The sequence below is a fragment of the Zingiber officinale genome, chromosome 9B, assembly GCF_018446385.1.
Source record: "Zingiber officinale cultivar Zhangliang chromosome 9B, Zo_v1.1, whole genome shotgun sequence".
NCBI classification, from domain to species: Eukaryota; Viridiplantae; Streptophyta; class Magnoliopsida; order Zingiberales; family Zingiberaceae; genus Zingiber; species Zingiber officinale.
Genome location: NC_056003.1, coordinates 3,911,503 through 3,926,108, shown reverse-complemented (window position 1 = coordinate 3,926,108; position 14,606 = coordinate 3,911,503). Strand labels below are relative to the sequence as shown.

At 35.8% G+C, this 14,606-nt stretch overlaps 2 protein-coding genes across 2 annotated transcripts; both read right to left on the bottom strand.

Annotated features, from left to right (window-relative positions):
• Nucleotides 1-1,845: 1,845 nt before the first annotated feature.
• Nucleotides 1,846-10,117, bottom strand: LOC122023976 (protein root UVB sensitive 1, chloroplastic-like). The gene is made up of 7 exons (XM_042582444.1): nt 9,130-10,117; nt 6,988-7,263; nt 6,182-6,238; nt 4,234-4,432; nt 3,435-3,547; nt 2,519-2,683; nt 1,846-2,446 (listed from the first exon to the last, which is right to left on the bottom strand). The coding sequence occupies exons 1-7, from the start codon at nt 9,931-9,933 to the stop codon at nt 2,183-2,185; spliced, it is 1,878 nt and encodes a 625-aa protein (XP_042438378.1). The 5' UTR covers nt 9,934-10,117; the 3' UTR covers nt 1,846-2,182.
• A 232-nt stretch (nt 10,118-10,349) lies between these two features.
• Nucleotides 10,350-13,557, bottom strand: LOC122024935 (glutamyl-tRNA reductase 2-like). The gene is made up of 3 exons (XM_042583676.1): nt 13,127-13,557; nt 11,901-12,142; nt 10,350-11,776 (listed from the first exon to the last, which is right to left on the bottom strand). Exons 1-3 carry the CDS (start codon nt 13,377-13,379, stop codon nt 10,643-10,645), a joined length of 1,629 nt encoding a protein of 542 aa, XP_042439610.1. The 5' UTR covers nt 13,380-13,557; the 3' UTR covers nt 10,350-10,642.
• Nucleotides 13,558-14,606: the final 1,049 nt, after the last annotated feature.

Sequence of the window (14,606 nt, the reverse complement as noted above, 5' to 3'; positions counted from 1 at the left end):
ATTGTCATTCAATTGGTAACCAATTTCGAGCACACAGTAGCTTCCCAAATCGATTAGCGAAATCTATTAGGGCATTGCCAATCAATAGGAGCAATCGATTGGCAGGCCTTCTTCAAGAGCATCGAAGAATGTCAAATCGATTGGTCAATCGATTAAGCATTGTCAATCGATTGAATCGTAGAAGTTTCACGAGGAAACAATATACTGCCAAATCGATTAAACAATCGATTGGGATTCAAAATGGAATAATCTCAATTGTTGATCTAGAGTCAGTGACCATTCAATGAATAGTCAAACGATCATTAATCGATTACGGGTTTCTACCAATCGATTAGTGGTGACCAAAAAGTAGAGAAATGACCCGATTCTGAAACATTTATAAAGGGGCTTAAGGCACTAGAAGATGCTACTATTCCATTGTGCTCTTTCCGCTCAAGATCCATCTCAAGCTTTTATTTGTAACACTCTTAAGCAACTAAAAGGAGAATCATGCTTAACTTATAATCTTTTCTAGTTCTTCTTTGTGTTGCCTTTTCTTTGAGTGGGAGCTGTAAATTCCCTGTAATACTGTTATAAGAAATTTTTTCATCTTCAATTTTTGTTCAAGAAGGAAAAATATTAATGGAAGAAGAAAATTAGGAGTTGACACTTAGATTAGTCATTTTAAGAAGACGGGTATCAAATAAATCAATAGTGTTAACACTTTGGTGTGATTTACTTCAAGTTTACACTATAAATTAAAATTGAAGAAGCAAGTGAGTTATTCACCCCTCTAGCTGTTATGGTCCTAATATCTTTCACTTCAAGATGTGATATTTGTTGACTTGGCAAAGAGAGTACTTTTGGATATGGACAAGATATTTGTTTGCCCTGATTCATAGCTACATTTGGATATGAATGGAAAGATATAATCGGAACATATTGTGGCAAAAGGTGAATACGCTCGTCCCCAGCGCCCCTGCCAATCCATCCCAAAGTTAACATGGAGGAGGTAAATCACAGACGACTACTAGTCTTTGGAATAGTGACTAGCACATAAGGGAGGTATTTACCTCAACTTTACCGAGATTCGAACCTCAAACCTCATTATGACAACACCTCATGCACTAGCCACTAGATCCATCCGAGGGGACATATAATTGGAACATATGATTGTATAATGAAATGTCATTAGATTTATCCTTAAATTTAGAGTAAATTTGTATACAAATTTTTATAAATTAAATATAAAAATGTTGAAATTTTAAATATAAATTATATTTTAGATATTATCTAACTATATCTTAATATTACTAATAAAACAAAATTTACATAGAAATTAATATTGAAATTCATATTTGCTGCTTCCAGGTGTCTGAGTAACCTAGCGCACCTTCCCTCGCATGTGCTCGCATGATTATGAACTGTATAGTTAGTGTTTTTTTTTTTACTATTTCCATTTTTCTGAACATTGAATTTAAAAATAAAAAAAATAAAAAAAATGTTTATTATTGAGTTTGACAGTATTTGAAATATATATATTAACACAAGGCAACACATGTATCTTCATTCCATTTGTTAAAAAGGCTCAAATAGATAGCCAATTACCTTCCTGTGAATTATTCGAATTGGTTAGAAACAAAGCCATTAGAAAATTTTGATTGTCCATAAGGACACGGTCACAATTCACTAAGCGACCCACAGATCAAAATTTGCATCAGTTTTGTAGCATCATCCATATTCTGCATCCAAACGCACCTATGAGATTATCATATAAATTCTGAAATAGATCGGGCTAAATGAAATGACAGTTCTGCTGACATAAACTATCAGACTTTAGAACATTTCCTGAGCTTGGGCTGATTATTGGAAAAGTAGCAATGCTGTACCAGCCAGTTTTGGCTTGGTACATTGGGATCAAATCTTCAAAATATGTTTGTAAAAGGCAGAGGCATACTGTCTAGTATCTTTACAATGGTTTCAAGGTATTTCAATTCTTCCTTTCAAACTCAAAACTCTGGTTAACACACTAAAAAACATGTTTCCTTCGAGAACAGAATTTTCAAGTTGTCATTGTTGCTCACAAATTAGTCATCCAACCTTTAAACAAGCTTTTGTCAACATGGATCTCCGAGTCCTCTATTTTCTTTGTATTTGGTTTTTGTTGTCCTGCAAGGGTTCCATAAATCTGTTCAAACGGAAACTAGAAAGGTGGCCGTATTCTGTTCTGTAATGGCCTTGCAATCAACCCATCAGTGACCCAGCCACTTTGCAGGCCATCAGATTTTACATGTCCATACTCCCTTTGAACGTAATCTAAGGATATATGCAACCTTCCTCCTGGCCTGCAATCATCAGCAATACTTCTTGATTCGATGTCCACATTTTTTTCCAGCCAGTACAAGTAATTAACATGAAAAATTGACTTCAGCATGTCGTCTGGCGAACAACTTTCCTTGAGAATTATCTGCAGTGGTTAAAATTATTGCTTAACCTGATGGATCAATGCATCAAATAAAAATACTCTTGTTTTACTCACATAAAATTTTCCTTTGTTTTCTGTAAGCAGATAGCCTTCGTTTCTGAATAGATCAAAAAGCGCAAAGGCATCTTCTTTACTGTTTACCAATTCACTAAGTTTAAATCCCATCTGCAACCTGTGGCCAATCTCAGCTGCTGCATCTTTAGCCTCCGACGATAGTACCTGCCAACATTTTGGAATACTTGAGCTCCAAATGGAACATGAAATCATAAGGGTAGATTTATTGTAAAAAAAGAGCGTATTGACAACTTCATAGACGATATTTCATATAAATAACTTCCAGTCCAACTATCTGAAATTAGGTATTTCATTTACAATGAGTCGGATGATTGGAAAAATGTACACTTCTTTGGTTGTAGAGAGGTTAGGGAAATGCGGAAGTTGGTTTGGTTACACCTAATTAGAAATTTCAGTTTTACCAGGACTAATTTAATGCTGTGTTATTGCTCATTGGCTGAATGAAGATATATAAGAAAGGAAGTTGCTGCTTGTACTTGTAATTGTTGTGTTTAAGTAATGCCTCTGAAAGTAAAGAAACAATATTGTTTAACATTGGTCTTTAGAGATGAAGCAAGTGGTTTTTTTAGAAGCATCCTTTAGAGGAAAAAATGGTTGGCTGTGAGTCAATGTGTCTATAAAGCCCCTCAATCATAGAGTTAACTGGAGCTGGCTTTGCAGCTTTTTGGTCCCAGGGGAAGTAATAGTAGCAATTGCATGCTTGGAGACATCTAAAGTCTGTGAAGGTATTAGATATGCCGTAGAAAACAGATTTGACAACTTCAAACTGTTTTTGATTCACTACTTCCCATTTACTTCTTTGATTGCATTTCCCTCTGTTTTTATATAATCTAGCAAACGATGTTGTTGGAATATGGGCTGATGATAATGCATCTTTAAAATAAAATAAACTTACTCTTTGAATTTTTCTGTCAGGAAATTGCATGCTTGGGAAAAATGGTTCTACATCATTAACCTCTTTTACAGGAGGAATTTGCCCACTTAATAGATATTCGCTAAAAACCAGACCTGTTGAAAGTTCAAATGAAATTTGAAGGAGTTGCAATATAAGGTAACTTAATCAAAAGAACTAAAGGAAGAATGTGGATAAGTTACCAAATAAGTCACTAGAACAAGAAAACTCCAGCCAACATGAAATAACACTAAAAGTTTAAAAAGGACAAAACAAAATTCATAAATAATAACTTTAGCAGCTAATTTATGTTCAAGAAAGAAAAAGTTGCAGAAATGAAACATTAACTGAGGTGTGTTTGCTTATGAAAACTGGGAACAACTTGCTATAGTATTTTTTTTTCTAGTAGATCAAGCATCTTTTGTGTGAGTGAGAAAAAAATACTACCTGGAGAAGTCAAAAAAATTGATGACAAACGAGTTTCTTTATTGTACTTTTCAATTACAAATACAAAACCAAACAAACTAGAGAATGGGAATACAAATACAAACCCTTTAATGTGATTTGACAATGAGCTTCTGATCAACACATTATCTCACAACAACAACAATAATAATAATAATAAATGTATCAAAATAGAAGCCTTGAAGCCAAATGTGCACTTTCAATGTTTGAGATGCTTCGTTTAGTTTAAGTACACTAAAAACTATTACAATGGAAAAGTTAGACAAGCAAAAAAAAATGAAAATTCTACAATATGCCACAAATGGAAAATGAATCACATTGACCGTCAAGAACTTACATGCCCGATAAGGATTAAAAGTTCTTATCTGAATTGATTGATAAGACTTGATGTTGCAGTACATATGGAGTCCCGTCACTGCAGTGAAAGAAGCAAGAGCTAATGGAGTTGATGAACCAATATAGTTACCCAGGGCTATTCCAAGCATTATCCCAATAAATTTGCTCACCATTCCTTGAGCTTCTCCTTTTGCAATAACCTAAAATCAAGATTAAAAGTACCAAGTGAATATGCATACGCACAGATGATAATGCACACATCAAATTTTAAAATCTCAAACACACATGTGATATGATATTCTCACCTATGGATAAACATATCCTCCTTATTGTAACCTAGTTACAATTTACATTTTTTGTATAGATCATAGGAGCTTAAACAATATAAAAAATCCATAAAAGTATGTTTGCAAATACTATAATGATAAACAACAAAATCCAAAACAAGATAGATTTTTTTCACTGGAATTATGAGAAAGTAGAATGTAGAGCCCATGCATAAAAGCCTAAGCTTTAAATATTTAATATTCTTTAGGAATGGATTTTTCAAAGTAATGCCATCTAGTCATCAAATTCTTACTCTCTCCATATATGAAAAGTTGTGGTTCATTAATCTCTACTATAAGTGTTGATTTACAAATCTAGATCTTCAGAAAAAAAAAAAAAAGTGTGATTTTTACCACTAAATCTATGCTCAGCTGAATCCAAGCATAACTTCTTGGTGTTACAAACCATTAGTCAACGTTGTTAAAGACAGTAGGTGAGTTAAGATGCCTGCATATTGATTACAGGTGCTTCCCCAAGCAAAGCAATGCGTCTACATTTGAAGAATTAGGAAAATTTTCCTAAGCTCATAAAAAAATCAACTAAAAATTATCAAATATGTACTTGTACTAAACAATTATAATTATTCATGAAAATAAAACTGCACAAGGCCTCTGAAATGATATAAGCATATTATTAAAAAAAACATTACTAATTCTGATTAATAAAACATTTGTGTGAACTGATTAGTGATTAGCCAAATGACTAATATTGAGCTAAATAAAAAGAAATCATTTTAGTTAATGCATGTTCTTGAAAAATGACCTTAGTTTTACTATATATATATATATATATTGGGATAATGTAAAAATAGATGATTCATATGCTCCATGTGTAGAACACATGGACAATATTTCCAAAGAAGTGTTGCATTAGTACATACACTTATAAGGAAAGCATTTCCATATTGTACATGAAAAACATGATTCTTATGATAGCGACAAAAAGGTCAGTTATTACAATTAATTTATCACCCACAAAGAGGAAAGTGAATGATAATTGTGTACCACTCACAAACTTACGTAATTTAATCAATTTAAGTTCACAGCAATGATGTGAAAATTTTAAGCTGGTTTTTTCTAGTTTTAGTCTACTGTCTTAGAAAGTGCAGACCCGGAATAGTTGTGACTCAGCTTACTGATACAATTTATGTATCATAAATTATACTAGGGCTAACCATAGATTAGATTCGCTAATCATAAACATGAAGAAAGAACTAAGTCGTTGTACTAGTGTTAGTATTATATACTAACTATTCTAAGCAATATGGAGACAATCGAAAAAATGATGAATCCTACACAATATCTTGTGGAATGCGTCAAGTGATAAAGTGATACAAGATAGATGACACTAACAAACTAGACATTCTGATAATGTATGCCTTGTTCGGTCCCTGCCTACCAAAATGTGAACCCCCATGCTTAAACTAAATTTTGAATCAAGTGGCAGCTACTTTAAGTTGGATGCAAAATCTGCTATCCAAAATTTGCTTAATAAACTTGATAAAAAGGAATAGAGAAAAAATTCTTGTGAAGAAAAAATTGATGTTCATTTCAATACAAGTATCAACAAGCATGACTTGTATAAGGATGGAGTGGAGTATAGAACATCGAGATCCATCATACCTCAGCAAAATTTCTTTGCACAGCAAAACCAGCATAGAAACAGCTTCTGGTAGCAGCCTGTCAATCGCAACCACTGCTTCAGTGAGAAGATAAATTACAAAAATGCAATGTAAACCTAGACTAACATTATCTATTTAAATGGAAATCTCCAGCACATTGATACTACGTAGGAAACTGAATTTAATGAAATGCATTTCAAGAGTATAGAAAGGGATCATTATTACATGAATAAATTTTAAACAATTAATGGCGGTTGATTGGAGACATCTGAGGTGTAGATACTTGATCAGAGGAGGAAAAATTAAAAAAGATGGTTTCTACAATGCAAGGATTAGGTTATGGAGCTTGCAATCAAACCCCTAGGCATTCTTGCACACAATACAGTGATGAACAACAAACATGATCCCTTCATTTTGATTACCATGGTTAGAACAACAAACATTATGTCCCTTCATTTTGGCATAAGCTATACATACACGACTTCACAGATTATTTTGTGGTAACAACCAAAATTAATCACTCCCTCCCCTCTCTTCTCCAGTTTTGTGACGTAGATGCATGATCAAACATAGTATTGTTTAATAATTCATCTTGATTGCATCAATGATCAATCCTACCTGATAAGAAATATAATTATGAATTGTTTATTTTCCTTGGTTCATCTTGAGTACTATGCAAGAGTGGATCTAGAATACAACATTTAATTGTAGAATAGCATAACCAGATGCATAGCCAAATGGAATAGTCAACAGATACACAGTTTAGAACATTAGGAAAAAAAAACAAAATTGGATGTGCAGAAGTACCTGGATCAGAGAAGCTGCAGAACGGCCAGCCCCAGCTGTGGCACCTATCAAAACGAAAAATTGAGGAAATGCAGGAGTAATGATTTCCAACCCATATGCTAGATTTTCCAAAAGATCAGCAAACAGCCTCCATCCCTTTGGATTAACATCAAAGTGGCGACCAAATTTCGACAATAATATTTTGCTAAGATAGCCTATTCCATCCTTGAGCACCCAATTTACAGCAGCTGCAGTTGGAATTGCACCTTTTCCCAATCCAATTGCATAAAGTAAAGCCTTAACGGATAAAGATGTAGTAAGTATTAATCTACAATATGAATTTTAAGCGAAGTGTAAATGCAAGATCACCAAATCAAAAAAAAAATGCATCTGATTCAAAAAAAAAAAAAAAAAGGGAAATATAAGTTATATAAGTCATGGAGTATGATGTTTTTTTTACACTGAATTGTGCTTTGAGACAAATAGGACAAATATGGAAAAACTTATGCAAGATGGAATATGGAAATACTGTTAAAACTAGATATGCATAGTCTATAAGCTGGACTGCTGGACAATTTGCAGGGCAAAGGACTATGGTTAATCTAACCAAATTTATAATAGGAGATAATGGAATATGCAAATTATTAGCAACATCGCTAAATTGTGCACATTCAAAACACAGTACCGTGGTGCATGTTGTTTACAGATGATATTATTTTGGTAGATGAGACACGTGAAGGAGTAAATGCTAAGCTAGAATCTTGGAGGGAAACACTAGAAGGGAAAGGTTTTAAACTTAGTAGATTAAAGACAGAATATATGGAATTTAAGTTTAGCAATATTAGAAGTAATGAAACAATTGTTAAGATAGGAGAGGACGAGTTGCCCAGAACCGAGAGATTTAAATATTTAGAATCATTTTTCAAAATGATAAAGGAATTGAGAGAGATGTCTTACATAGAATACAAGCAGGATGGGTGAAATGGAGGGGAGCGTCGGGTGTTTTATGTGACCGTAAAGTACCTCTTAAACTTAAAGGTAAGTTCTATAAAACCACAGTTAGACCTACTATGTTATATGGAGCTGAATCTTGGGCTATGACTCGAGCACATGAGCATAAGATGAGAGTTGCAGAGATGAGGATGTTAAGGTGGATTGTGGACATACGAAGATGGACAAAATAAGGAATGAGAGCATTAGAGAGAAAGTCGGAGTTGCATCTATTGAGGACAAACTCCGAGAGACACGTTTAAGATGGTACGGACATGTACTTAGACGACCAATAAATGCTCCAATTAGGCGATGTGAAATTATGATAAACGTGCATATCAAACGAGGAAGAGGACGACCAAAAAAGACTTGGTTAGCAACAATAAAACAAGATAAAATTTGTTTAAATATAGATGATGATATAATAGGAGATAGGGCTCAATGGCGTAAAAGGATTCATACAGCCGACCCCACCTAATGAGAAAAGGCTTGGTTGTTGTTGTTGTTGTTGTTGTAGGTCTTATCTTTGAACAATGATCTTAAAATAGAAGATAAGCTAATCCATTGCTAGTATTTACCAGTTTGAATTTACAAGCAAAAGGAAAACAAAAGTATGAATAAGAGAATCCATGATTCCTAACTATTTGGAGTTAGAAAAATAAATTTTATCTTGTCAATGAATTCTAAGGCTATTGAAATACAAACATCTTCTATTACCAACTTTAACTTTCATTGACCTCTATCTAGCCCTCATAACATGATTGTTTCATTCAACGTGTCTAATTGACTAATCTTTAAGTCATCCTTTAGAAGTTCATAAACACCAAATCAGGAAGGCAAGAGTTCCTAGAATGATCATCATCAATCTATGTGAGTTTCAACCATTTTAAATCAGCTGAATGAAACACATCTTTCTATTAAACTCTATGCAAGACTATTATTAATAATATCTAGATTCCTTAACTCACTTTTGATTATGTTAACTAGAATTTTCTTTGAACTCCTTGTAACCTTGCATCTTCAAATCTAATAGATTCAACTTGTCTAACTATAAACCTATTCATTGTCTGTGAACATGTTCATACCATTTGTTCAATTGATATACACTATAAACTAAAACATTTCATGTTGTTGGATTGTGAAGAATTAACCAAAAGCGAGACAAGTGGAAACCTGAGTTGAAAGGACCCCGCTGATCTGGCTAGCAACACCCTGGACCCCTCTCCAGAGAGAGTATTCAAGGTAATCGCCGCTGACGCTGTGGGGATAACCTTCAGGCAGCAAAAGCCTCAGGATGAGATCTCTAAACACATGCCAAGAGGAATCAAGACCCAGGTGAAAAGAGTGCTGGCCGTCTCCATAGCGGTGCTTCGCATCTCGCTCGGTCACTAAAGAATCACTGTATGGTTCAAACAAGAGCTTCTTACGCCGGCCACCGGTCACTTCCCACACGAAAGAAATAGCACCTCCAGCAGTGGCAGCTATGCCCCGTGCAAGAGATGGGAAGAGGGCAAATGGGAGCAAGGACAGAAGCAAAACGCCAATAACCCTAACGGAGTACGAAAAAGAATCGAAGTCGTTGGGTGCGCTCCCAAGAAAGAAGAGTTGCAACTGAGACCACCAGTCATCTGGGCCAAAAGAAAAGTTTCGGTCATCCGACCACCACCACCCATGATTGTTCCCATTGTTGTTGTTATTGCTCCCATTGTTTCCATTGCTGTTGCTTCCGTCAACGAGCGGTGAAGCCGAAGGATCTGAGGAGCGAAGCAGAGATGGTCGGCGCAGATAACAGGAATTAGGACTGAAGAAAGACAACTGCAGACGGCTACGACCGAGATGAAGAGAAGAGGGGCGAGAGAGATGGCAGTGGCCGACTCTTCCAGAGAGATCCGAGCCGGAAGCTGGAGGAAGAACGAGGGCAAGAGAGTTGCAAGACGAGAATTGGGGCTGAAGCCCCGCGCATACGCCGCCGGTCATGGAAGAAGTGCGCCCCCTCGACGCCTTTGCCGCCGCCGCCGGAGTGGAAGAGCAGGAGCCAAAGCGAAGAGGAGCATAGGGTTTAAACAGAAGCCTCTCGGAGAGAGAGAGAGAGAGAGAGAGAGAGATTGGATCGGGACGCAATAAGAAGACTGCAAACACCGGGCTACTGACGGCTCTTCATTTTGACCGAACTTCTATTTAAGGGAAATTTTGATTTATTTTTCTTCAAGTCTTCGGCGATAACCTAATCCTCCCAACGGCCCATCGGTAGTTAGGAGTTGCATCAGTGGAAATAGAAATGTTTCACGTCCCAATTTGCAAAAAAACGAAAAAATTGTTTCAAAATATTTTAAATGGAATTATAAAATTTAAAAAGTTTTTACGAAAAAGCTAGAAAATATCAAAACAAAGGGTAGCTTTCAAGAAGAATTTAGTATATCACAACAGTGAATCAAAGAGACCAATTACAGGACTTCAGCCGCAATAGGATACATGCAATATCAAATATCAATACAATACTATCAGCCAACTCTATGCAAACTGACACAAAGTATCATCGATTCTTTTATTGTAGAAGCAGTGAAGCAAAGAATCAGAGACTCCAGATGCAGTGAAAGTGACCAAAAGGTTGGTTTGTTTATGGAGTTTCACAAATCTTTACTGCAGAAATGTATCGAGCTTTTCCTGTACATTGTTGGGTAAGTTCTCAGGCTTGGATTTTCTCTACCTTGGCTTTGATCTTCTGCTCCAAGATTGCTTTCTCCGTGTCCAGACTGAACATCCTGTTGAGAGCATGCATATTTTCGAGGGTCTCGTCGAGAGTCCTGCTATCACTGCCATCACATCTCAGGTGCTGTAATGGACCATGAAGAAGCTTGTTAACTATACCTGTGCTAAGATCATCAATGGCCTTTCTCGTTTTTTTTGTCAGTGCATCTTCACCGACCTTTTGTAGGCATTTATCAAGCTCCAAGGACCTAATTCTATCGGCATAAGTTCTTAGCTTCTTGATCGTAGGGACGGTCTCCAGAGAATCTCTCCATGCTTCAAATCTCTTGAGCTCCTGAGTGATTATTGTCTGGGCTTCCATTGCCTTCCTCAACCTGTCTTCCTTGTTAGCTTCAACAACCTCCTTAAGGTCATCAACATTGTAGACTCTTGTATTCTTAATGTTTGAAACACAAGAACCGACATTCCTAGGGACCGAAATGTCAACAAAAAGCCTTATGCCCCCCACATCCTCACTCGCAGGAGGAAGGACTTCAACATCTTCTTTCAGGAATAATGGCACGTCTGATGCTGTGCTTGTAAACACCACATCAGCTTCAGCAACAGATGAGTGCATTTCACTGAAAGGTCTGTAAATTATTTCGATATCGTTGAGCTCCTCACGAATGGCTTCCACTCGTTCCGCTGACCGGTTCACAACCACAGCCTTTTTGCACCCTTTAGCAGCCAAATGTTTGATGACAAGCTTCCCCATCTTGCCAGCCCCTACTACCAGCATTCGTGCTGATTCCCCATGGGGTTTCGGGAGCTTCATGAGGGCCAATTCTACAGCCGCTGAGCTTACTGATACTGCTCCAGACGCTATGTTTGTCTCACAGCGTACCCTCTTTCCGGCTGTTATGGCATCCTTAAACATTCTGTCAATGTTTTTCCCTAGTCCTCCGCTGACTTGACCGACCCTCACAACTTGTTTAACTTGTGCAAGGATTTGTCCTTCTCCTAGTACTAGAGAATCGAGTCCAGCTGATACCTCAAACAAATGCCTACTGGCATCGCTATCATGAAGCAAAAAAAGATGTTCTCTTAGCTCTGAAACTGGAATTCCACTTGTCTACAAACAAAATTTGAAGACATATAAGAAGTGCAAAGTTGTTTTTTTCAGGTTATGCAAAAAAAAACCTGAATTCATTCTATAGTGAACTCTTATATTCAAATTACAAGGCAAGAAAATATACCTTGGACATCCATTCTGTTACTTCTCTTATTCCACGGTGCCAAGAAAGAGCAACCACATAGATTTCCATTCTGTTACAGGTGCTGAGAACTGCAGCTTCTTCTATATGATTCAACTTGCAGAGCTCACCAACAGCATGAGACCATTGTGCCTCTGGAATGGCAAGTTTTTCTCGCATCTCCACAGGAGCAGTATGAACGCTTAGACCAATAACAGCTATGCTGCTTCTTTCCTTCATATAACCTGAAAAGAGCCAGAACAAAACATAGTAATCCAGCAAAATTTACCACTTCGTGCAGATGATGATAGTCTGGTTTCAGAAGGGCAAGCAAACATGAAACTAAAATCTTAATTACTCATCACACGCATAAACATTTATTTATTTTCAGCTTCTTTATCTATATGTTGTAATAGACTCGAAGTAGGGCAAAATGATGTATAATCATCACAGTCATCACAACTAGTTTGGATAATTATATTGGTGGAACGTGGTCAATATCCTGCCGTTATAATGTTTCCTGGAAAAGAAAATTTTCAAATTGCCAATACAAAGCTGGATAACTAATGGCTGAAAGCTTGTGTGGACAACTATATGGAATTCAATTGACCATCTAAGGATGTCTACTTATGAAATTTAATCTAACAACTTGCTCTATCTCACACTAATCTGGTCTGAGAAAACTCATAAATGCACATCTAATGCATCATGTGTTGCTATCTGTAAGATCATATACTTCTGTATTATTTTGTTATTTCTTCTGTTCCCTTTGTGCTTTACTTTTTTGTTTGACACCAAAGCCCGATAACTAGAGATTGATTGGCAATCATGTGGGCTAATACATATATAATTTATGTCTTCTCTCCACAGCTTAAGCTTTATAACTCCTTGAGACAGTGAAAGAATTAATGAAAGTTGAATGAGATGCATTTCACATCATGGCTTCATTGAGAATAATAGTTTAAATAAGAGACATTGTCTTGATTTGCTGCACAATAATTATTATTCATCAGTAAGCTAATCATATTTACTTCTCAATCAAAGGTAGGAAGTTAAACAAATAAAGGCGGTCACCAGTATTATTTTCAAAAAATAGATAGATAGAGACAAACACAAATGTAAAGAAAATCTGCGGCGAGAGTAATTTTTGCAAGATCAGGACTTGGTTCTTGAGATCTCAGAAAATCATTTTCCAATAAAAAGTTGCTCTTTTTTGCCCTAAAACTTACGGTCGGTAGACAATTTCAACTGCTCAAGGGCAGAGATACTGGCCGCTGCCTTCTCTTCGTGATCCACCAGAGCCTCGCAACGCGGACTAGGGCGGCGCACAGAGCCTTTCCGACCGACCTTAAACCTAAGCAATGAGGTTCCAGCAGCGACAGGCGAAGAAGTGGAATTGGGTATCCTGTTTCCATGGAAAGTCTCCGCCTTTGTGGCCGCGGTTCCTGGTAAGGCTATGGCGAGGCCCCTTGCAGCTGCCATTGTCTCTTGTGAAACAATTGATGAATGTGGATTCCAACAAGGTGGAGAAGGCAAAGGGAAGCGTCTGTTCGCAGTAGCTGCCTCCGTGTCCACTGTATCGATAGACCCTTCTCCTGTGGTGGATAAGCGAGAGGCAGAGATAAATTGGGAGATCTGGGGCGGCGAGCAGTGGGACCTGGACGATCGCGTGGGCACCCGGTGGATGTGGCAGGGAAGGAAGCTGGAGATAGGAGATATCGTGATTTGGGCTCCTTTGTCTTCCGATTGGCTGGCCACTACATGATCTATCCACCCGTTCCTTGTCTTCTCTGTCTGATCTTCAATTTTTTTTTTTTTTCAAATATACACGACTAATAAAATAAATCTAGTTAGTTTGACTAATCTGAATTATCGATTTGATTTTATAAAAAAATTTTATTGATTATAAGTATGAATTAGAAAAAGTTCGTGCAGTCAAAAAATCTAATAATCCAATTTAGAAAAAAATTTCTATAAATTTATTATAACTAAAAATTAAATTATAAATATTTTGATAACAATCTAAATACCTTAATTGCTTGATAGCCAAGGACACAAATATAGGCGACGGGGATAACAAGGTGTGGATCAGTGGATGTCCTCCTATAGTCCATTAATTCACTTTGAATCATGAAAAACGTCTCATTTTTTATTTTTTATTAAAAGTGTCCACCTTTCTCCATTATATTATTCAAAATTATTATTTCTTATTATTCAATCTATCAATTTGTTATAGGATCAGGATAAGTTCATATTATAGTTATTGTGATTTTATAATTGTCATGGTTATTATAGTAATTATAATTTTATTATTGCAATATAAATATTATTAAATAATATAAGTCTATATTGTATCTATTATTCATTATTTTAAAGTAAGGATGTAAGTATTTAGTTAATTCGATCAACAATTAAACTGAATTAATCAAATATCGATTTAACTAATATAATTTTCGCTAATACTAAAATTTTATTAAAATTGATGTAATTAAATCAAATTAAAAATTTATTATTTTGATTAATACCGAATTTTAATATATATAATAATTATAATTTGATATTTTTTAAACATAATTCAACCTTAAAATAACAAAAATTACAAATAATATTAAATATAAAACATTAAACAAATATTATAAATTATATATAAAACCTAATAAATAAAATTCAATTTTTTATTGTTTAAATAATTCGGTTAACCAAATTTTT